The following is a 20,896-nucleotide window of genomic DNA, read 5'->3' as shown; positions in this document are numbered from 1 at the left end:
TGCAAGGTCTCACGTTCGATCCCCGATACCAAAAGAAAAAAGAAAAGAAATCAACCAGGGCCCGGGGATTTAGCTCAGTGGTTCCACCACCTGCCTCCCAAGCACAAGGTCCCGAGTTCAATTTCCAGTACTAAACAAAAGAAAAAATTCAACCAATAACAAATGCTGGCGGAATTGTGGGGGAAAAGGAACCCTTCTCCACTGTTGGTGGGAGTGTAGACTGGAGCAACCACTGTGGAAATCAGTGTGGAGATTCCTCTAAAAATTAAAACTGGAGCCAGTGATTTAGCTCAGTGGTTTCGCCACTCACTGCGCAAGTGCAAGGACCCGAGTTCGATCCCCGGCACAAAAAAAAAACAACTAAAACTGGAGATTCTACTCAACCCAGCTATTCCCCTTCTGGGTATCTTCCCAAAAGAATTAAAAGCATCATACCACAGCAATATATGCACACCCATGTTTATAGTGGTTCAGTTTGTAATAACTATATCTTGGAAACAGCCCAAATGCCCATCAATGGACAAATGGATAAGAAAGATGTGCTTTTTTTATACAGTGGAGTACTACTATGCCATAAAGAAGGTTAAGCCTGGGCTGGGGATTTAGCTCAGTGGTTCCACTGCCTGACTCCCAAGTGCAAGGTCCTGAGTTCGATCCCCAGTACCAAAAAAAAAAAGTTCAATCCCAGCCTATACAACTTAGTGACTTAGCAAAACCCTGTCTCAAGAAGGATAAGCCTGAGACATTTATAGCTAAATGGATGGACCTTGAGACTACACTCTTAAGTGAAATAAATCAGACACCAGTGTTTAAATACCACATTGTTTCTCTGGTGTGATAAACCAAAAGTGGAAATAAGGACTAAAATGTACATATTGGGAAATGGGAAGAAAATGTTCAAATGAAGGGCTGGGGATTTAGCTCAGTGGTTTTGCTCCCTGCCTCAAAAGCGCCAGGTCCTGAGTTCAATCCCCGGTACCAAAAAAAAGAAAAAAGAAAATGTTCAAAAGAAAAGGGGAAGATGGGAGGGGGGAGGAGGGAAAGAAGGGACAAGAAAAAAAGAGAAGGAAAAGGTGGAAACAAAGCTTTTGTATACAAGGAAGGGAAGAGGGGTTGAAGGGATGAGAGGGAATGGGAAAAAAAGAAAAGCAAGATATATCATGTACAGGTACAAATTCCCTATGATGAGTGTTATCATTATCTATATCTAAAATGTACCAATAAATATTTTGCTTCAAAAAAAAGAGGCCAGAGATTTAACTCAGTGGCACCGCGCCTGCCTCGAAAACACAAGGTCCTCAGTTTGATCCCCGATACAAAAAATAAAATGATTGACCTGAAAAACTTTTTTGTCTCAAAATTTTGAAGAAGTTTAAAGGGGAGTGGGATTTCACTCAGTACAAAGACCCTGGGTTCAATCCTCGGTAGAAGAAGCACAGTGTAAGTTTGATAAGAGGACGGTAGAGGTACAGGCCCTCAGCGCAGTCCCTGCAGATAGAGCAGATGCTCCAGAAAGACTGAAGATCACCGCGTCCTCCTCTTCGTGGTGGCCGAGGGCGCCCGCGCATCTTCGCCCAAGGAGGAAGGAACTGGTTCCAGGGCGCTGAGGCCCGGCTAATTCTGAAGAAAGAGGGGGGCGAGGCGGTGAGTCCTAGTCCAGCGGGGAGCATGCGCGAGGAGTCGGGCTGCCTACCCTGGAGCGAGGCCCTGGAGCGAAGCCCTGGTCTGGCCGGCAGACTGACCACTTCCGCGATATGGCTGCCTTCAGACCACCCAGCCCCACCGAGGAGGTGGTGGCACCACCGAGCACGGTCAGGACAGGTACGAGTTAGCCTCGGAGTCATGAGAACCGGCTCCTGCACACTACTGATGGGTCAGGAGAAACCGAGGAAGCGACCAACTGGTAAGCTGCCATCTGAAAGACAAGAGCCAACCCTGGACGGACCTGCAGGGAGAAAGAGCATTCTAGTCTGAGTGGAAACCCAAGGCCAGAAGAACCAGCATAATTGGGGTAAAAGGCACTGTTGTTGTTGTTAGTGTTTGTTTTTGTTTGTTTGGTTGTTAAGACAGCATCTCCCAATGCAGTCCAGGCTGGCCTTGAACTCACTGTGTAGCCTAGGCTGGCCTCAAATTCGTGGTGATCATCCTGCTTCAGTCTTCCAAGTCCTGGAATTTACAGTGTGCGCCACTGCACCTGGCTCCTGGGGTGAAAGGCACTGTTGCCCCAGCACTGGGAGCCAAGGGGAGAGTACAATGAGGCTGCACGTACACTAGTACACTAGCTACAGCGCCAGATATGAGCAAGAACACGCTGCTGGGCTTGAAAGTCCCGACCTAGGGGTCCAAAGTGGCCAGGTGGTGGAGTGCATGTGGGGCACATCAGGCCCTTGGGAAGACACACGCCCCCAGCACCAGGCACACACCTAGAGATCAAGTCCAGATCTAGGCAAAATAAGATGGAAAGAACTAGAGCCGAGTGTGGTGGTGCACGCCTATAATCCTAGCACTGGGCAAGTTGGGCAGGAGGACCACCATGAGTTCAAGGCCAGCCTGAGCTACACAGTGACACTCTGTCCCAGAAAGACAAATCTCGCACAGAGTCCCAGAGAGAACAGAGTCCATGTGGGCGCCGAGTGTTTATGTTGGGTGTTAGGGGTCTGACTTGGAACTAGAAATAATTTTCATTTTACTTTGTTCTGGGGCGGGGGGGGGGGTGTGCAGACTGACTGAGCAAATCACCTCCTAGGGGCATCCCGCTTTCTTCTTCTTTTTGGTACCGGGGATCGAACTTGGGTCCTTAGGCTTGCGCAGCAGGCGGCGAAACCATTGAGCTAAATCCCCGGCCCAAATCCCGCTTTTTTCAAAAGGAGCTGGGCTCCGGCTAATTTAGGGGGCGGGGCGAGGGCGGGAGGGGTGGAGTCACCTTCCCTGGGGCAGCCAGGGGGCGGGGCCCCTCTTCACGGAGGGGCGTGGCCTTGCGGGCGGGGGCGGGGTCTTTCTCCCGGGGGCGGGGCGGCCTCCGGAGTTCCCGGCCGGCGGGGAGCCGGGAAAAGTGCTTCCTGGTCTGGGCCCGAGCGAGTCTCCATCGCAGTCCCAGCCGGGCGCTCCCTCCCCGCCCGGCCCGGGTCCGCCATGGCCAAGGCCTACGACCACCTCTTCAAGCTACTGCTGATCGGGGACTCAGGGGTGGGCAAGACGTGTCTGATCATTCGCTTTGCGGAGGACAACTTCAACAGCACGTACATCTCCACCATCGGTGAGCCCGCCGGCCAATCCCGCTCCTCGCAGCCCGTGCCCTCGTGCTCGGCTGCTGGGTCTCTAGGGACCCTATGCACCCTAGACGCCAGTCTTGCCCCGTCCAGGCCCAGCCTCACCCGTGCCCCTGGACGGGGCCCACACCTCTAGCCTCCTTCCAGGCCCACAGGTAACTTCAGTGGCTGCCAGCCCTGTCTCCTTGGTGCCACCTTCCTGCCCTGCCCAAGTCCAAGTGAGCACTGTTTGTCCTCCCCCTCCTCCCCACCGGCCACCTGGAACTCCATCCACTCTCCATAAGTCCTGTGTCTCCGACTGAGCCCCTCCCCTTCTGACCTCTTCCTGTCCCACTGTGTCCACTTCACCACCTGCTGCCCAGTCTCCTTCCCTGACGTACTGGGGACCAGAGGGTGGCACCCGGTCCCGGAGGCCAGTGATCCTGAATATGCCATTGCCTGGTGAGGAAGGTGGGAACCAGGGGACTTCTGGGGTCTCTGAGTCAGGCTGGTGACTCAGCCTTCTCCCTGTGGCCGCAGAAGCTAGAGGGAGGGAAGACTGGGAAGGGGCTGGCGTTTCACCCCCCTCAGCTTGCTTTAGTCTTCTGTGTGCCGGGAAATGAGAGAGCCTCAGGACGGACAGTTCTGATTACAAAGAAGAGTCTCCCTAACAGTCTCAGACTCTCAGAGCCAAGCCTGGCCCAACATTAACTCACAGACTTCGCTGCCAGGAGGATGCTGAAATACCAACATTAGAGGGCCGGAAGGAAATGGAAGGAAAAAGGAATGTGGAAGCAGTATTCAGGAAGAGTCGGAAATGTAGGAGCTGTCAGCTGACCTGGCCTTAAGGCCTCTGCAGAACTTCTATCACCTTCCTCTAAAACCCCACGAAACCCCAAGTAATAACACTATACTTGCTATAAGAACAGCTTAGGGAAATCCGCCTGGTCCTACACGCCCTGTGAGGTTGTGCCCCAAATGGCTATGCTGCAGTTACTGCACTGCCTCTGCTCCATCCTGCCTCATGCCACACATTTACACACGCACACACACGCATGCACACATGCACAGGTGCATCTTGACTTCATTGCCCGTCTTCTGGCCCTAGGAATTGACTTCAAGATCCGCACTGTGGACATAGAGGGGAAGAAGATCAAACTGCAAGTCTGGTGAGTGAGACCCAGCACACCTGAGCACTCCTCATCCTCCCACAGCCTTTCTGCTTTGTTTCATTTCTCCCCCTTTCCTGGCTATTTCTTGCTCACTCAGCTGTCCTAACTCTTTTCCTGCCCTCCCAGCCATTTTCAGCCTATTTGTAACTCTTCTGTCCCCTGGGTCTAGAGCATTCTGGGATCTGGAAAACAAAGGGATGTTGAGCTGTAATGTGGAAACAGCTTCTAGGTGGTTAACCGGCCAGTGTCGAAATCTAGCTCCAGGCCTCGTGCTGTCTCTAGAGGATGAAGAGCCCAGAGGGCCATGTACAGAGGCTGGACGACTGACCTTAACAGGGAAGCTGGAGACCAGATATGTTCAAGCCCTGTGACTCTCCTGTTAGCCGATGTGGTAGCACAGGCCTAGAATCCCAGCACTGGATCACCATAAGTTCGAGGCCAACCTGGGTTACATAGTGAGTTCAAGGCCAGTCTGAACTACAGAGAGATCCTATCTCAAAATTAATAAAATGACAAAAAGAGTAATTTTTTTGTGGGTGCAAATGCAAATATGTCTCACAAAGATAGAGTGAAGGTTAGATAAAATGAGTATACTTAGTGCTTGACACACGGTAAGCTTTCAGTGAATAAAAAAGTGATATCTTGTTTTCAGGCTGTCTCTATACAGGAGATTGAATGCAGGGCCTTTGTGCAATCCCAGCCCTTTTTCTTTTCTTTCTTTTTTTTTAGTACCGGGGATCGAACTCAGGATGTTGTGCTTGCGAGGCAGGTGGCAGAACCACTGAGCTAAATCCCTGGCCAATTCCCAGCCCTTTTTAATTTTAATTTTTATTTATTTTGAGACAGACTCTCAATATGTAGTTCAGGCTGGCCTTGAACTCACTATGTAGTCTGGGCTGGCCTCAAATTCACAACGATCCTCCTGCCTCTGCCTCCCAAGTGCTGGGGTTACAGGTGTGTGTCACCATGTCTGGCTACATTTGAAAATTTTGAGTCAGGGTCTTCCTAAATTGCCTAGACAGAGTTCAAATTTGTAATCTTTGGGGGCTGGAGATTTCCTCCTGCCTCAGCCTCTATAGTGCTGGGATTACAGATGTTTACTGCTGCACTTGGCAGTGGTGGCTCCCCCCCACCTCTTGCTGGGGATCACATCTGTGGCCTCACACGTGCTGGGCGAGTCCTCACGGCGGAACTGTACCTCCAGCCCTCTGCTGTTGGACAGCCTCCCTCTCACCCCTTGCCCTCTTTGCTTCTCCTGATCTGCTCCTTTCAGTGCCCTTGGGTTGTGGGAGCTGGATTCTTGGGGGTTCTCCCCTGGGAGACTACTTATTTCCCTCCTGCCCTGTGAACCTTCTCCTCCAGGGACACGGCTGGCCAGGAGCGGTTCAAGACCATCACCACTGCCTACTACCGCGGAGCCATGGTATGTGTGGCCTGGCGGCCGGGCAGGTGGCCTGCAGGAGTACTGAGGCTTAGAGGCAGGGTGCAGTGTGTGCGAAGGGCCCGGAGCTGTTCGTTCACTCGCTTGGTTCCAGTTTGTTTGTTTTTTCCAGTGCTGAGGGTGGAAGCCAGGCCCCACACACCCTAGGCCTCCGGCCTGCAGGCCCCATGCCCCGCTGGACCAGCCGGCGGAGTGGCCTGCGGGCCGAGGCTCCAGGTGAGCTCTGCTGTCCCCCAGGGCATCATCCTGGTGTACGACATCACGGACGAGAAGTCCTTTGAGAACATTCAGAACTGGATGAAAAGCATCAAGGAGGTAAGGCTGCCCGAGCTGGGGAGGAGCGGTCTGCCCTGACGGTGAGGGCACGGTCCAGCTCTCTGCTCCCCCAGAACGCCTCGGCTGGGGTGGAGCGGCTCCTGCTGGGGAACAAGTGTGACATGGAGGCCAGGAGGAAGGTGCAATGGGAGCGGGCAGACCAGGTGAGGCAGGGCCTCGCAGGGGCGGGCCAAGGGGCAAGGGCGGCAGGTCCAACGCACTATCCGCCCCCAGCTGGCTCGCGAGCACGGGATCCGGTTCTTTGAGACAAGCGCCAAGTCCAGCGTGAATGTGGACGAGGTAAGGTCCCCCCCGGTGGTGCTGGGCTGTGGGCAGCAGGGACCCCCACCCTGCCCTGGCTGTCTCCCCTTCAGGCCTTCAGCTCCCTGGCCCGGGACATCCTGCTCAAGTCGGGGGCCCGGAGGCTGGTGAGTAGGTGCGAGTGCCAGGTGGCGCGGGGACCCGGGAGAGCCCTGCCCGCCTCGCACCAACCGCCAGGCCTGGTCCCTGCAGGGAGATGGCAGCCGGGCCCCCAGTGCCGCCCTGCAGCCCTGCAACAAGCGGGCCACCAAGTGCTCCCTGGGCTGAGCGCCGAGGAGGCCTGGACCTGAGCCCAGGGTGAGCAGAGGAGAGGAGGAGAGAAGAGGCCGGGCAAGGGCGGGAGGGCCAGGCAGCCTGGGCCTTCAGGTTTATTCTGTTCCGCGCCAGCCTTGGGTCCTTCCAGAGGCTGCTCTGGAGACTTGTTCCTCCGCACAGTCCTGCTCAGTATTAAAGGCTGCTGTGCGCATCCACAGCCTCTGTCTGGTGACTGTCGGCTCGTAGGTTCTGCTCAGATGCCTCTCCACAGCTTGAGGCTGGCTGGCGCCCTGTCCCCTCCCCAGCTGTGCAGTGGGCAAGACAAGAAGGAAACCGGAGTGCAGGTGTGGCTTCCTTTCCACACTGGCTCTGTGGGATCCATCACTAGGCAGAGCCTGGGCATTTTTTTGTTTGGGATGAGGTCTTACTAAGTTGCCCAGGCCGACCTCCAGCTCAGGGTGATCGGGCTGGGATCACAGGCACCCAGCTTATCTGCTTTCATGGGGGAGGCAAATGAGACACAGGAAAGGTTCATTTATTCATGAATACTTATAAAGCAGCTGCTGTGTGTCAGGTATAGTATAGTTCATGCAGCCTTTGGTTGGTACTTCAACCAGAGGAAGAAGCAAAAAAAAATTTTTTTTGAGAGGAGTTCAGGCTGGTCTGGAACTCACTATGTAGCCCAGGCTGGCCTCAGACTTGCTGAAGTCCTCCGGCCACAGCCTCCCAAGTGCTGGGATTACAGGTGTGCACAACCACTCCCAGCTATATTTTTCAAACAACAAAATTATCTCACAAATTTGATCTTGTCTTAGGACCAATGGAAGTCTCAGATTTGGTTTAGACAAAATGTTCTGTTAGAAGTTTTACTCCTGGAGGCTGGGATGTCGCTCAGCATTAGCCTATGCAGGGCCCTGGGTTGGTCCAAAGCAATGAGAGATTGATTTATTGTGAGCAGTTGGAACACATACGGATCTCATCTCTACTTTTTTTTTTTTTTTTGGTACCAGGGATCAAACTCAGGTCCTTGCAGGCAGCGCAGGCAGCAGAACCACTGAGCTAAATCCCCCGGCCCACATACCTCATTTTAATCCTTTTCATTTCCCCTTTCCCTCCCTTCCCCCGCCTTCATCCCTAGATCCCCTTCCCATCTGCACAACCTTTACCTCCCTTTTTATATCTTTTATTTTGCTCTTTACATTACTTATACTTCAGGTTTCTCAGATAACAAAAACCGTAAGACATTTAACCCTCTCTGTTTGATTTATTTCACTTAGCATTATGGCTTCAAAGTGCATCCACACCTGTAATGCCAGCATTTCAGAGGCTGGGGCAGGAGGACCATTGTGAGTTCGAGGCCAGCCTGAACTATACAGTGAGACCCTGTCTCAAAAAACAAGGGCTGGGGATTTAGCTTAGTGGTGCTGTCACCTGCCTCACCAGCACAAGGTCTTGAGTTTGATCCCCCGTACCAGAAAAACAAAACAAAGTGCATCCATTTTCCAACAAATGACTCAGATTCATCCTTCTTGATGCCTAAGTAGTACTCTATTTTATATATATATGTGTGTGTGTGTGTGTATATATATTCTCTTCTGCTGACGCGTGCACACCCCATGATACATAAACACCACATGCTTGCTGGGCATGGTCGTCTGTGCCTGTAACCCCAACACTGGGAGCTGAGGTGAGAAGATTGGTCAGGGTTCAGGGGCAGCCTGGGCTACATAGTGAGTTCAAGGCCACCCTGAACTGCATACCAAGACCCTGCCTCAAAAAACCAGACCAAGCCAACAAAAAAGCATGATGGAAATTTGAGGTAAGAGGTGGGAGTGTAGCTCAGTAGTAGAGCACTTAACCTGCATAGGCAAGGCCCTAGGGTGATGGCAAGACACAGGGAACGGGGAGCATGGCGGAAGGCAACATTCCCGGGAACGAATAAAGTACTTTCATGCATATTTCATTTGCATCTCACAAAAAATAATAAACTGAAGGGCCAGGGGATTTAGCTTAGTGGTTCCGCCACCTGCCTCGCAAGTGCAAGGTCCCAAGTTTGATCACTGCTACCAGAAAAAAAAATAAATAAACAGAGGCCAGGGATTTAGCTCAGTTGTGGGGCACAACTGCCTCGCAACCGAAAGGTCCTGAGTTTGATCCCCTGTACTGAGGAAAAAAAAAAAAAACTAGCAGGGCATGGTGGCGCACATCTATAATCCCAGTACTTGGGAGGCGGAGGCAGGAGGAGCACCATGAGTTTGAGGCCAACCTAAGCTACATAGGGAGGCCTTGTCTCAAAAAAAAAAAAAAAAAAAAAAAGCAGTGGCAGTTTATTTGAAAAAATAAAAGTGAAGAGTGAGGGAGAAATTGGCTCTGCAGACCAAGCTTGGACTGAGTCAAAAAGGAAAAAGCAAGATGAAAAGAATACCCTGGAGAAAGCAGGGCGGGCTTTATGAGGAATCCAAGATAGCAAGCTCTTTTTGGCGTTTGTGTCCTTATATGCTGTCCAAATCTGGAGGAAACCTGAGAGAACTTCTACATCTGGGTCCTGAGAGGTAGTGCTGGGATCCCAGGACTCAGGTTGAGGTCAGCACAGGGTATCCTACTGAGAACCTGCTGGAGTGCTCATGAGAAGCCCACATGCAGGTGCTTCAGGAACTGTTCTGCACTTGTCTTCCAGGATCTTGTAATTAGCAGGTCACTCCAGCCAGCTTTGCCACTCCCTAATCTACCTCAGTCTCATTGTGTAGTTCAGGCTGGTTTTAAACTATGTAGCCCAGGCTGTCCTCAAACAGCAATCCTCCTGCCTCAGCTTCCCAAGTGCTGGAATTAAACATATGCACCACCATGGCTGGTTTAAATGTATTTCTTTATCCATGTATCTGTTGATGGACATATAGGCTGCTTGCAAGATTTAGCTATTGTGAATCGTGCTGCTATATACATGGGTATGAATGCATCACTGTGATTTTTTTTAAAAACTTTTTTTGGGATGATACCTAGAAGGGGAATAGCTTTTCTGAGGAAGGCCCCCCAACCACTCAAGTAGTTGTTACTGGTTGATATGTTTTTGTTTTGGTGTTATGTTTTCTGTACCAGGGATCAAACTCAGGACCTTGCGCTTGCCGGGCAGGTGCGGCACCACTGAGCTAAATCCCCAGCCCTTTTTTGGGTGTTTGACAGGGTCTCACTTTGTAGCACAGCCTGGCCTTGAGCTCAATCTGTAGCCTAGGGTGGCCTTGAACTCATGGCCATCCTCCCACCTCAGCCTCCCAAGTGCTAGGCTTACAGGTGTGCACCACCACACCCAGCTTATTGGTTGATTTCTTTACAACAGCCATTCTTTGTGGAATGAGATGGAATCTTAGTGCTAATTTGCATTCCTTGAATGGCCAGCAATGTTGCACATTTTTCGTGTACTTATTTGCTGTCTTTACTTCTGAGAAGTGTTTACACGTTTTAGATGTTCATTTTTGTTGTTGTTGTTGTTTTGCTACCGGGGAATCCAGCTTGGGACCTTACCTATCGGAACCACTGAGCTAAATCCCGGTCCAAGATGTCCATGTTTTGATTGGGTTAATTTACGGGCAGTCTCAGCACTTCTTGAAACTCCGTATCTCTTTTCATTCCCTAGTGATTATTCCCTTTGTAGAAACAAAGGACAATTGAGAACATCTGAGGACATCTACGGGCTTAGTTCTGTGAAGCTGTCTAGCAATGAACAGAGGGAAAGTGACACAGTTCATCTGTGTAGGGCGGAGTGGGAGCACACAGGAGGAAGTGTCATTTTATCAGGGTGTCTAGGATATTCCCGCTTCCCTGAGGGGTCGAGAGTGCAGCTCCGTCTCCATCCGTGGGCCGCGAAGCCAGGCTCTTCATGGGGGGGGGGGGGGGCGCGGGGATGCGGGAGGTGTCAGACGCTAGATCTCAACAGCGAGTCTTGAAACTACGGAAGGGCCAAAGTCCTGCCAAGGCAATGTACTGTTCTTTTTTTTTTTTCCGTCTTCCCGCTCACCTAGCCTAGAATTGGCAAACAGGCTACAGCCCAGGGAGCAGCGAAGGGACACGTCACACAAGCCCCAGCAGGCATCATTTCCTCGGTTCCAGCAAACACTACCCAGACCACAATGCCTCGGGGCTCCAAGCCAAAGGGTTTCATCTTGCTGCGCAAACGCAGTGGCCTCCAGTTCCCAGGGAGCCACGGGCGGGCGTCCGCCTCGGAAGACGACAAATTCCAGCGGCCACGCCCAGCGTCCTCCGCGGGCTAGATGGCCGCGCCGAGGTGAGCAGGGCCCAGGCCCGACGCCCGGCCGAAGCACCTCGCGTCCCTCGCCAGCAAAAGCAGGTGAGCTTCGCTCGCGGCGGCCATGGGGTCGTCCTGATAGAGCCTGTGCCCTGATACTCCCGAGTTTTGCCGCTCTGGGCTGGAGCGAGAGGAAGCGCCGTAGAGCAGGTCCTTCTGTTCCGGCAGGCGCGACCCTGACCGCTCCATGCTTGCGAGCACGGGGAGGCCGGGCCTCGCCCAGGGCCGTCATCTCTGCTGGTTGCTGTGCGCTGTCGCCCTAAAGCTCTGGTAAGAAGGGAAAGGGGCGCGCACCCGGTCGTGCTGCCCCGGGGACGGGGGACGAAGGTGGGGGCGTCCTGCTCTCTGGACTCTAACTTCCGCCCCACTCACTGCAGCCGAGCAGAGGCTCCCGTTCGGGAGGAGAAGCTGTCGGGTGAGTGACTTTTCTAGGAACCGGACACCTCCAAAATTTTCTGTATTTAACTTTCCTCCTACACCTAGAGCGTAAGTGAGAGAGGGCGGCACCGCATGGGGCGAGGGCGCGCTGCGTCGGGCAAGTGGCTGGGTCTTGTTGGCAGTGTTCTCTAAACGGGCCGGGGGCGGGGCTGGCATTTTTCTCTTTTAGTGAGCACCTCTACTTTGCCGTGCTGGCTGGTGGAAGAGTTCGTGGTGGCAGAAGAGTGCACTCCGTGTTCTACTTTCCAGGCTGTAAGTGTCTGCTTTCTCCCTTTTACCCGCATCTAACTATTCCCCAGGTGTCATTAAACGTGCCCTTGTGTTGGCTTTTCTTGTCTTTGCAGTATCAGTGGATGCCCACATATGAACTTGTCTCCCCCCACCCAAAATATGCACCATTTTTTCCATGTTCTGTTCATTCTCGATAAGTGGGCTGTGGAATTTATCCTTACCTCTCCTAATCTCTTGCCCTTTCTTTCCAACACACATGCCTAATCAGACAACCACCACCTCCCCTGTTCATATCAGAACTCTATTATCTCTGACTATCCCAGTTGGGTACCTGCCGCTTCTGAACAGCAGCCCCCTCTGCTCCTGCTGGCTCTTCCTAACACATGCTTTGGTCCTTTTCTGCCGATAGAAAACCATCTCTGAGTGTGGTTCCACAGGATACATAGAGAAAATCACATGCAGTGCATCTAAGAGGAATGAGTTCAAAAGGTAAGGATTGTCAGGGCCAGGGATTTAGCTCAGTGGTGCCACCCACCTGCCTGGCAAGCGTAAGGTCTGGACTTCAATCCCCAGTACCAAAAAAAAAAGTTTCTCTTCTTTGGAGCTATTTCCTTTGATCCTGTGACTTAAACAGTTGCACGTCTTCATCCTGATCTAAGGGTGGCATGCTGTGTATTGGAAAAAGGAAGGGTTTTTTTGAGACAGGTATTGCTATAAAGTTAAAGCTGGACTCAAATTTAAGGCAATCCTCTTGCCTCAGCCTCCCAAGTGCTAAGATTACAGGGGTGTGCCTCCACACCCAGTGAATGAGGGCTTTTGGAGCCAAATTACTTAAATCCAAGTCCTAGCTGTACTCCTTAGCATAGTCATTGGCCACATTTTCTCATCGATAAAATTGATTAATGTTGGCTCACCAGGAGTGTACAAACGAGAGGGCTGACTTCTCTTTTCCTTTGGGATATTACCTTCATTAGGCTGAAGTAGAAGGGAAATTAGAAGAAGCTGTCTTGTCTTCCCTGGGAATAACTGTTTCTCTCTTCCCTCAGCTGCCGCTCAGCTCTGATGGAACAACACTTATTCTGGAAATTTGAAGGGGCTGTGGTGGGTGTGGCCTTGATCTTCGCTTGCCTTGTTGTCATTCGTCAGCGACAACTGGACAGAAAGGCTCTGGAAAAGGTCCGGAAACAAATTGAATCCATTTAACTGCACCACCCTTTATCCTGGGTCTTACAGACCATGTCTCAGCAGGAAAAGTGAGATGGACTACTTTGTACCCTTGTTTCTTTGGAGTCTGTGGTGACTCACACTTTCCCCATCTTCCTCTTCAGATCACTCATGAGCACAATAAAAAAAAAGTAATCTGCTTGGAACAGGAAGTCTTGGGAACAGAGAGGAAAAGGGGTGACAATCTACCGAGTACCTGTCTTCTCCCTCTTTTACTACTTAAGACTTCTGGGGTGCAAATTTGGCTAGAAAGTTTATTTTGCACTCAAAACTTCTATTTCCCTCAACCCTATGCCCCCCCAAAATAATAAAATCACAGATACATAAAGTGTTGAGATGCCCTCTCCCGTGGGAAGTCTGGGCTTCAGGATGTGGACATTTGCTAGGGCAGTGGTGGTGAACCCATGGCAGGCATGCAGCAGCAGCTGTCTGTTATCACTGAAAGCTCTACCGGGTTCGCCCTCCCTGTCCTAGGGTGTTCTGAAGTGATTTGGATCCCTAAGGGAAGAGACACGTGGGAATTCCAGGTGGAAGCAGAGCCTGAGGGCTGCCCTGGACTCCTACTTCGAGGGTGCAGTGGGCCAGGAAGGGCTCTGCCCCAGCTCACATCTCATCTGCATGCAGCACGGTTCTGAGGCGCCCACTGGGTCCAGTCTTCAGGCCCATCTTCTCTGGTGGTACCCCTGAGCCGTTCGCCCTCTGGGCTCCAGGGGACTCCCCCACTTTGGACTCTGTCCCTTGAGCCTCTAGAGTTCCTGACATGTCCTTGTGGGTCAAGATATTTCTGGAAATCACTGAGGGGAAGGAAAAAGAACAGCAGTAGAGTACTCCCTTGGCCAGGGACCCCACACAGGACAGGACCTCGCTCATTTTTTTTCCCCTTTCCTGGTATTTTCCCCCTCTTCCTGAGATAGTCTTGCTACATACACTGCCTATGCTGATCTCGAACTCCAGGGATCAAATCATCCTCCTGACCTGAGCATACCACCACACCCGGCCTCCCCTGCTTGCTCTGTGCAGTCTTCCTTCCTCAGCAGTGGAGCCCCCTGGCCCTTGCTTCTCACCGGCCTCCCCTGCTTGCTCTGTGCAGTCTCTCTTCCTCAGCAGTGGAGCCCCCTGGCCCTTGCTTCTCACCTCCATGGGGCTGGTATTCCTCAGGCCCAGCCTCTGGTAGACCCTGAAAGGGGCTGAAGCTGGGCAAAATGATGAGAGCCAGAGAAAAGAGAAGGATCTAGAAGGAACCAAAAGGACACTTACGCTGTGGGGACAACAAAGGAAGGGAGCAGAGGGAGTTGTTAGGAAAATAAATAGGGGCGGGTGGGGGATCAGGACGGAGACTGGAAGTGGGAAACAGGCTGTGGTACCAGAACACCGGTGCTGGTCTGGGCAGCTTTGTTGGAGGTCTGAGCAGTGAGCATCTGCAGCTGGCGGAGCTGAGCCACCAGGGAGCTGGAACAGAGTGAAGAGGTGGTACATCAGGGATGCTGTCCAGGCCCCTGCTGTGCTCCCTGCCCAGGCCCCTACTGCTGCTCACGTGTTGTGCCTCTCCAGCTCCTGGACTTTTCTCTGCAGTTCCTGGTTCTGTGCAGAACAGGCTGCCACCCTAAGGAAGGCAGAAAAGTAGGACAGGCTCGGCAATCTCAGTCCTTACCTTCCCTCCCTGGGTGAGGAGGGCCTGGACCCTGCCCGAGGGACGCTGGAAATGGAGCCAAGTACCTGCTCTCCAGCCCATCAATGTATTCTTTCTTCCGCCGCCGACTGTCTTGAGCGGACTGTTTATTCCGGATTTTCCTTCTGACCTTTTTGAGGACCCTCTCCTCTGCCTGGAGGACCAGGGTGTGTCAGCCCTGTACCCTCCCAGTTTCCCACCTCTTCTCTGGCTCCTGAGGAGCCATGGTTGCAACCCAAGGCTGAGACAGCCTTTAGGGAGGAGTGTTACCTTGGTGAGGGGCAGGTGAGTGGGCAGAGAAACCCCTTCCTGCCCCAGCAGTCGCTTTTCCTCGTCTGTCAGGAGCAGTGTTTGGCAGGGCAGCTGCAAGGTGGGGCAGGGAAAGATGAGAGGCAAGTGGGAAGCAAGTTATCTGCATCCACCCGCCCAGGGCCTCTTGAGAGCTTCCTGTCTGCCAGGGAATAGCAGCAAGCTAAACGTGAGGTGAGCAGGAGGTGGCTCTGCCTCAGCGTCACACTGGGGGCCCTCCTGAGGCCGAGAAGGCAGAGCGCTGGCATTCTGTGTCTTCCGCCTGCAGCCTTAGGGCCTTCATATTCTGAGCAGGCTGGGGAGGGTCTGTTTGGTCCCTGTCTCCCAGGCCCTTGAAGGCATTTGAAAGGACTTTACAGTGGCTAAGTGATCTGCCATTCACTCCCACTTGGCAGAGATGCTACCCAGTGGCACATTCTCCCCAGGGTCTGAGTTGCACTTTTCAGGCTCTCCTGTCTTAGACAAGGACTCCCTGGGGCAGCCAGACCTCCTGGCTTCTCACAGCCAAGTAGGTGGGGAGAGGAGTAGTGTCTGTGATTAACCTGAGCCCACCTAATCTGATGTAATTTGATGGAATCATTTGTCTCCCTTTTAGAAACCTTTTGGGTTTTATTGGGGGGGGGGGTATTTTGTTTTGCAGTACTGGGAAATTGAACCCAAAGCTTCATATATGCTATGTAGGTGCTCCATCGCTGAGCTACATCCCCAGTCCTACTTATTTATTTAGGTACCAGGGATCAAATTCAGGTCCTTGTGCTTGCAGGGCAGACGGGAGCACCACTGAGCTAAATCCCTGGCTCCCTATTTTTTTATTTTTGAGACCAAGTCTAGATATGCAGTTCAGGCTGCCCTCGAATTCACAGTGATGCTCCTTCCTCAGCTTGCCAAGTGCTGGGATCACAGGCATGCACCACCATGGCCGGCTTTGGAGTCCTTTTTATTTTTATTTTGAGATGGCCTCCTAAATTGCCCAAGCTGGCCTGGAAATTGCAGTCCTCCTGCTTCAGTCTCCAAGCCACCAGGCCCATCTCCTTTTTCTGGGGGGGGACGACCAGAGATCGAACTCGGGACCTTGTGCTTGGGAGGCAGGAGGCAGAACCACTGAGCTAAATCCCCGGCAGACTCCTTTTTGATTTATGCTTCACTTTGTGCCCAGCTTGGGCAACTTAGTGTCTTATCCTGGGAAGGAAGGAAGGATGGAAGGAAGGGAGGGAGGGGAAAGAGAAAGCAAAAAAGAAAGAGAAAGAAAGAACTGGAGATACAGCTCAGTGTTAAGGCCCTGGGTATTGTTTTTTTGGCTTTTGCTTTTTTTTTTGGTACCAGGGATTGAACTCAGGACCTTCCCGCTTGGGAGGCAGGTGGCAGCACCACTGAGCTAAATGCCCAGCCCTATTTTGGTTTCTGATGGCCTTTGGCATTTGGCTAAACCACTTCCTGTTGTTTCCTTCTTGTTCCTCCAACTGCTTGGTGGAACTATTCTGGGATGTTTCTTCCAGTCTAATCAAAATGTCTGCAAATAGGGCCCAGAGATTTTTATCTACAACAAACATGCACAAATGTCCTGGTATTCTGATGCCCACCTCAGGTTTTCTTGGGGTTTTTTTGTCTTTTGAGATAAGGACTCTTGAGTAGTTCAGACTGGCCTTGAACTCACTATGTAGCCCATTCTGGCCTCAGACTCCCTGCAATCCTCCTGCCTCAGCTTCCCAAGTTCTGGATCACAGGTGTGAGCCACCATACCCAGCCAAGCCATCAGTTTTTCACATTCCTTCTTCGTGAGGTTCTAATTCTGAGGTGCTTGGGTGGGCTTCTCGTCCCAGCTTCAGCCACATATTTAAGGGACGCTAGGGCCCATTCTTTGCCTTTTGGGTGCAGGGGACTTCCCAGGGTGAAGGCTGAGGAGCAACAGCAGCAAAGCCCCCATCTACGCACAGCCCTGGGAGCCAGGATAGGGGAGCTGCTGCGGCCTCGCCAGCTCCTCTGCGATTGGCAGGTGGACACAGCTGCAGCTCCTGTCCTCCCACCCTGGGCCCGCTCTCCAGCTGGACTCGCAGGCGTCCCGTCGTGTCCCGTCGTGTCCCGGCCCGGCCCGGCCCGGCCCGGCCCAGCCCCTTTCCTGACCGAGCTGAGAGGGTGGCTCTGGCGGGCACACCGTGAGCACAGGTCTGACCGTCTTTGCAGCCCTACCCCAGGGTTCTCCTCAGCACTTTCCCACTCATCTCACCCTGCTGTTCAGGCCACAAAGAGTGGCGGAGACACAGTTCCACGTCAGTTCCCTTCCTCCCCAGTCCCCGGGTGCAGATCCGCATCGCTTCTGACTGAGGCCCAGACTCACCAGGGTGGCTGGAGGCACCGAGGCCGGGTCAGTGGGCAGGATGTGGGCGTGGGTGTCGCAGGCCAGCTCGTGGATCACACGGGCATCAGGGACCACCAACTGTGGGCCCCACTGACCTGGAGGAGGCGAGGGGGCTGGAGGCCGGGGGGGGGGGGAGAGGCCACCTTACGGCGCAGGGTCCAGGGAGGCCCCTCACCCTCTGCCCTCCCCACCCCATGGAGCACTGACCTAGCTGGATGGAGAGGAGCCCTAAGCTTGGCCCGGCTTCCCCCTGCGCCCGCTGAAGAGGCCCTGCTTCATAGACAACCTCGCAGAAGGCAGGAGAGCTGGGTGCCGGAGCGGCAGGGGGGCTGTCTGAGCGCCCAGGGGCCTCCGAAATGCCACTGTCGCTGCCAGGGGATGCCTCGGAGCAGTACACTTCATTGGGGTTGATGAGAAGCTTCAGGAAGTCCTCAGACTCGCTGTCTTCAAGGCCCTGTCGTGGGGAGGGTACAGGCATGGGCCAGGAAGGACTTCGGGAGCCAGGCTGACCTGACTGGGCCCCTCCGGCACAGCTAACCTACAGCCCGCTCACGCCTAGTCTGGGACCTTCTCGTCGGAGGGGTTTCACCTCTTTGCGGCCACCCACCACGCTCGGACAGCCGTGGCCCCCACTGGGCTCCCAGCCTCGCCGCCCCTGTTCTCGGGGCCTGGTCCCCGGAGCCAGGGGATGGGAGCGGGTGAATCCGAGCTCCAGGAAGGACCCCGCGGAGAAGGTATCTTCTGGGGGCGCCAGGAACACGTCCAGCAGGTCGGAGGGCTCGAGATCCATGCTTCTGCAGGAAGGCGTGCGGGCAGTCGCGAAGGGAGGAGACGGCTCCTCCTTCCACACCGGCCGGGCCTTCTGGCCAAGGGGCTCGCTCGCAGGCCCGGCCGCAGATCAACCTGCCCGGGACGCCGCGCACAGCCCGCTTCCGCCAGGATCTGCATCCTGGTCCTGCCCGGCTACGCCCCGCCCCGCGCCCCGCACCTGCGAGGCCGGCTGCACCTGGCCAGACCTACGGCAGGGGCGCAGAGCCTGGAAGCCGGGCACCGGGACGCCGAGCTGCATTCAGGGAAAATGGGCCCCCACGGCCTCACGGCCTCAGTTTCTCCTGGCGATAGGGCTTCCTGAGGGCTCGGTGTCTCCTCAGGGAAGCCCAGGGTGGCCGTGACTGGAGCACTGGGGCGTGAGAGCGCTGGACTCCTGCCAGCTCTTCCGGCCGGGACCGCCACGGCCAGGACAAAGGCCCGGGCGCCTGGGCCTCCCCGCCCCCGCGCTTGGCGCTCTTCCCACGCGTGAGTCCCGATTGGAAGCCACAGACTGGGGTTCCGAGGAGCAGGCGAGGGAACCAATGAACCACCCGCTCGAGTCCAACTCCTTTGTAATTGGTCAGAATAGGCTGCGGGAGGGGCGTGTAGCCAATGGGGTCGCAGTATTTTTTTTGTCAGGCGGTGATTGGGTTGCGTGGGACTGAAATAGCGGTTAGCCGCCTAACAATGGACTGGAAGGAAGTTAGACAAAAGTTTTGGAGGTGTGGGCAGCGCTTGTTGGGTTCGCTTGCTACGCGACGTCGAAGCCCTCGGTCCGGTCTAGGGGGGAGTAAACAACCTTGACCCACGTGAAGCGCCAGGGCTTTGACTCAGAAGGCTGAAGGTTGCGCAAGAGCGAGTTTCCAGTCCGCGGCCCGCGCGTTCTGCCGCGCGTACGAGGTGCTGGGGGGCCCTGTCTGTCACTGACCGAGGGCCAGGGTCTCAAAACGGCGAGTGCCTAAACCTTTAGCGTTATGTGTGGGAATTTATATTTTGAGGCAGGGTCTTACTATGTATTTCAGGCTGGCCTTGAACTCACAGTGCTCCTCTTGCCTCAGCCTCCCGCATACTGGGATTACAGGTGTGCACCACCACGCCCGGTTTTGGATTTAATTTATTTTAAAATTTTTATTAGTGTATGTTTGCAGTGCATAGTGATTAGTCCATTATGCAGAGTTGGCACGTGTACATAACACATTTTAATTCTTTCCTCGTACCCTTCTCCTTCCCCCAGCGTTTTAAAACTGTTCGCCATAACCTCGTTCTCTCATTTAATCTGCAAGTGCTCTAAGGCACACGGAGCTGGTAATAGTTTCCCAGTTTTACCGAGGAGAGAGAGGAGTAGAAAGCAGCACATAACTAGAAAAGAGTATCCATGACTAGAATTTCAAAGCACAGCACTTTTCCCCCTTGATCTCCCGTCTGATAGTCTAGGAATTCACTTCTAGTAAAATAACGGAGGCATGGTTTGCACCCGCCTGCCCTCCAGAGTACTCCAGGTGAAAAAAGCAGCAAGGTTTAGGGTGTGGAACCAGAATTCAAGCTGCATCTGGGCGTGTGGTCCACACCTGTAACCCCAGCACTCAGGAGGCTGAGGCAGGAGGATCATGAGTTGGAGGCCAGCCTGGAGAACATCTCGAGTTCAGGGCCAGGCTGAACTACAAAGGGAGACCCTCCCTCAAAAAACAAAAACAAAAACAGGAACAACAAAAAACAAAAACAAAAACAGGAACAACAAAAAACAAAAACAGAAACAGCTGGGCACAAGGTCCTGAGTTCGATTCCCCAGTATGGGGGGTGGGAGACAAAAAACAAAAAACTTGTGAAAATGGTTTGTTACTCTCTTGATCCAGAAAACCCTACAAAATCATGCAAATCAAGAGGTTCAAGCCAGGCGTGGTGGCACATACCTGCAATCCAAGCACTAGGGAGGATAAGGCAGGAGGCTCAGTGTGAGTTTGAGGCCAGCCTGTGTTACACAGAGAAACCCTGTCTCCGGAAAACCAAAGGAAAAAAGAAGTTCAGATCTTCGAGTTCACTTTGAGAATGCTGGTGAAACTGCCCAGGGCATCAATGATATGTATATCTAAAAGGCCACCAAGTGTTTGAAGAATGTCCACTGTATTTACTTATTTATGTATTTATTTATTGCTTTTTGACACAGGGTCTTAGTATGTAGTGTAAGCTGGTCCTTTTTTTTTTTTTGGTACCGGAGATCAAACTCAGGACCTTGTGCTTTCGAGGCAGGCGCTGGAACCACTGAGCTAAATCCCCAGCCCTAGGCTGGTCTTGAATTTACTATGTTTTGGGTTCTTTTTTTTTTTGGAGGCAAGGTCTTGCTATCCAGTCCAAGCTGGTCTCAAACTCGAGGCATTTCTCCTACCTCAGCCTCCCAAATGCAGGCATTACAGGTTGTGTGCCACCATGCCTGGTGGGATGCCACTTTTAAGAAGCAAAATATGAAAAAAAAAAAAAAAAAAAAAAAAAAAGAAGAAGCAGCAAAATATGCCATTCTGGCATTCCATTGGCAGAGTTGGTAGGTGTTGTGGGACTGCATAACTCTGTAATCATAAAACTCCCCTAGCCCCAACTGTGATTGAATGTGAGTAAATAGATAAAGATGCTTGTTAGCTCCGGGACACTAGATAAGATCTGTATCAGCCATAAGGTCCCAAAGTATATTACTCAACTCTTTGTTCGAAAACTGATGTTCCGGACACTGCCGCTATCTATAGAACAATCTACAAACATCTGCTGACCATCAATACGTGTCAGCTGACCACTAACCTTTGTTCCTCTTCTGTAAA

The 20,896-nt window shown here is 53.0% G+C and overlaps 3 protein-coding genes across 10 annotated transcripts; 2 read left to right on the top strand and 1 right to left on the bottom strand.

The window, feature by feature from the left end:
* Positions 1 to 3,008: 3,008 nt before the first annotated feature.
* On the top strand, positions 3,009 to 6,963 carry Rab13 (RAB13, member RAS oncogene family). The gene is made up of 8 exons (XM_004871392.4): positions 3,009 to 3,256; positions 4,357 to 4,417; positions 5,783 to 5,843; positions 6,099 to 6,176; positions 6,251 to 6,340; positions 6,411 to 6,476; positions 6,551 to 6,604; positions 6,690 to 6,963. The coding sequence occupies exons 1-8, from the start codon at positions 3,133 to 3,135 to the stop codon at positions 6,762 to 6,764; spliced, it is 609 nt and encodes a 202-aa protein (XP_004871449.1). The 5' UTR covers positions 3,009 to 3,132; the 3' UTR covers positions 6,765 to 6,963.
* A 3,989-nt stretch (positions 6,964 to 10,952) lies between these two features.
* On the top strand, positions 10,953 to 13,091 carry Jtb (jumping translocation breakpoint). Its single transcript, XM_004871401.4, has 6 exons — positions 10,953 to 11,094; positions 11,221 to 11,322; positions 11,430 to 11,467; positions 11,660 to 11,742; positions 12,131 to 12,210; positions 12,768 to 13,091. Exons 2-6 carry the CDS (start codon positions 11,240 to 11,242, stop codon positions 12,922 to 12,924), a joined length of 441 nt encoding a protein of 146 aa, XP_004871458.1. The 5' UTR covers positions 10,953 to 11,094; positions 11,221 to 11,239; the 3' UTR covers positions 12,925 to 13,091.
* A 94-nt stretch (positions 13,092 to 13,185) lies between these two features.
* Positions 13,186 to 18,545, bottom strand: Creb3l4 (cAMP responsive element binding protein 3 like 4). Of its 8 annotated transcripts, none has more exons than XM_087203405.1 (10): positions 17,887 to 18,229; positions 17,487 to 17,733; positions 17,259 to 17,392; positions 14,885 to 14,977; positions 14,662 to 14,768; positions 14,480 to 14,548; positions 14,310 to 14,394; positions 14,080 to 14,176; positions 13,553 to 13,739; positions 13,186 to 13,443 (listed from the first exon to the last, which is right to left on the bottom strand). In XM_087203405.1, the coding sequence occupies exons 1-10, from the start codon at positions 18,067 to 18,069 to the stop codon at positions 13,416 to 13,418; spliced, it is 1,230 nt and encodes a 409-aa protein (XP_087059531.1). In that variant the 5' UTR covers positions 18,070 to 18,229; the 3' UTR covers positions 13,186 to 13,415. The 8 variants fall into 8 exon arrangements, with proteins under 8 accessions (XP_087059531.1, XP_087059529.1, XP_087059528.1 ...); XM_087203403.1 differs by having other exon boundaries at positions 14,010 to 14,176; positions 17,887 to 18,228; XM_087203402.1 differs by adding an exon at positions 18,268 to 18,545 and having other exon boundaries at positions 13,361 to 13,739; positions 14,010 to 14,176; positions 17,887 to 18,073.
* Between the last annotated feature and the right edge of the window lie 2,351 nt (positions 18,546 to 20,896).

This window comes from Heterocephalus glaber, unplaced genomic scaffold, assembly GCF_053883595.1.
Source record: "Heterocephalus glaber isolate CG9 unplaced genomic scaffold, H.glaber_assembly_v1.0 deba00001795, whole genome shotgun sequence".
Taxonomy (NCBI): domain Eukaryota; kingdom Metazoa; phylum Chordata; class Mammalia; order Rodentia; family Bathyergidae; genus Heterocephalus; species Heterocephalus glaber.
The sequence above is the reverse complement of the archived record's forward strand: the minus strand, read 5'-3'. Positions and strand labels throughout refer to the sequence as shown.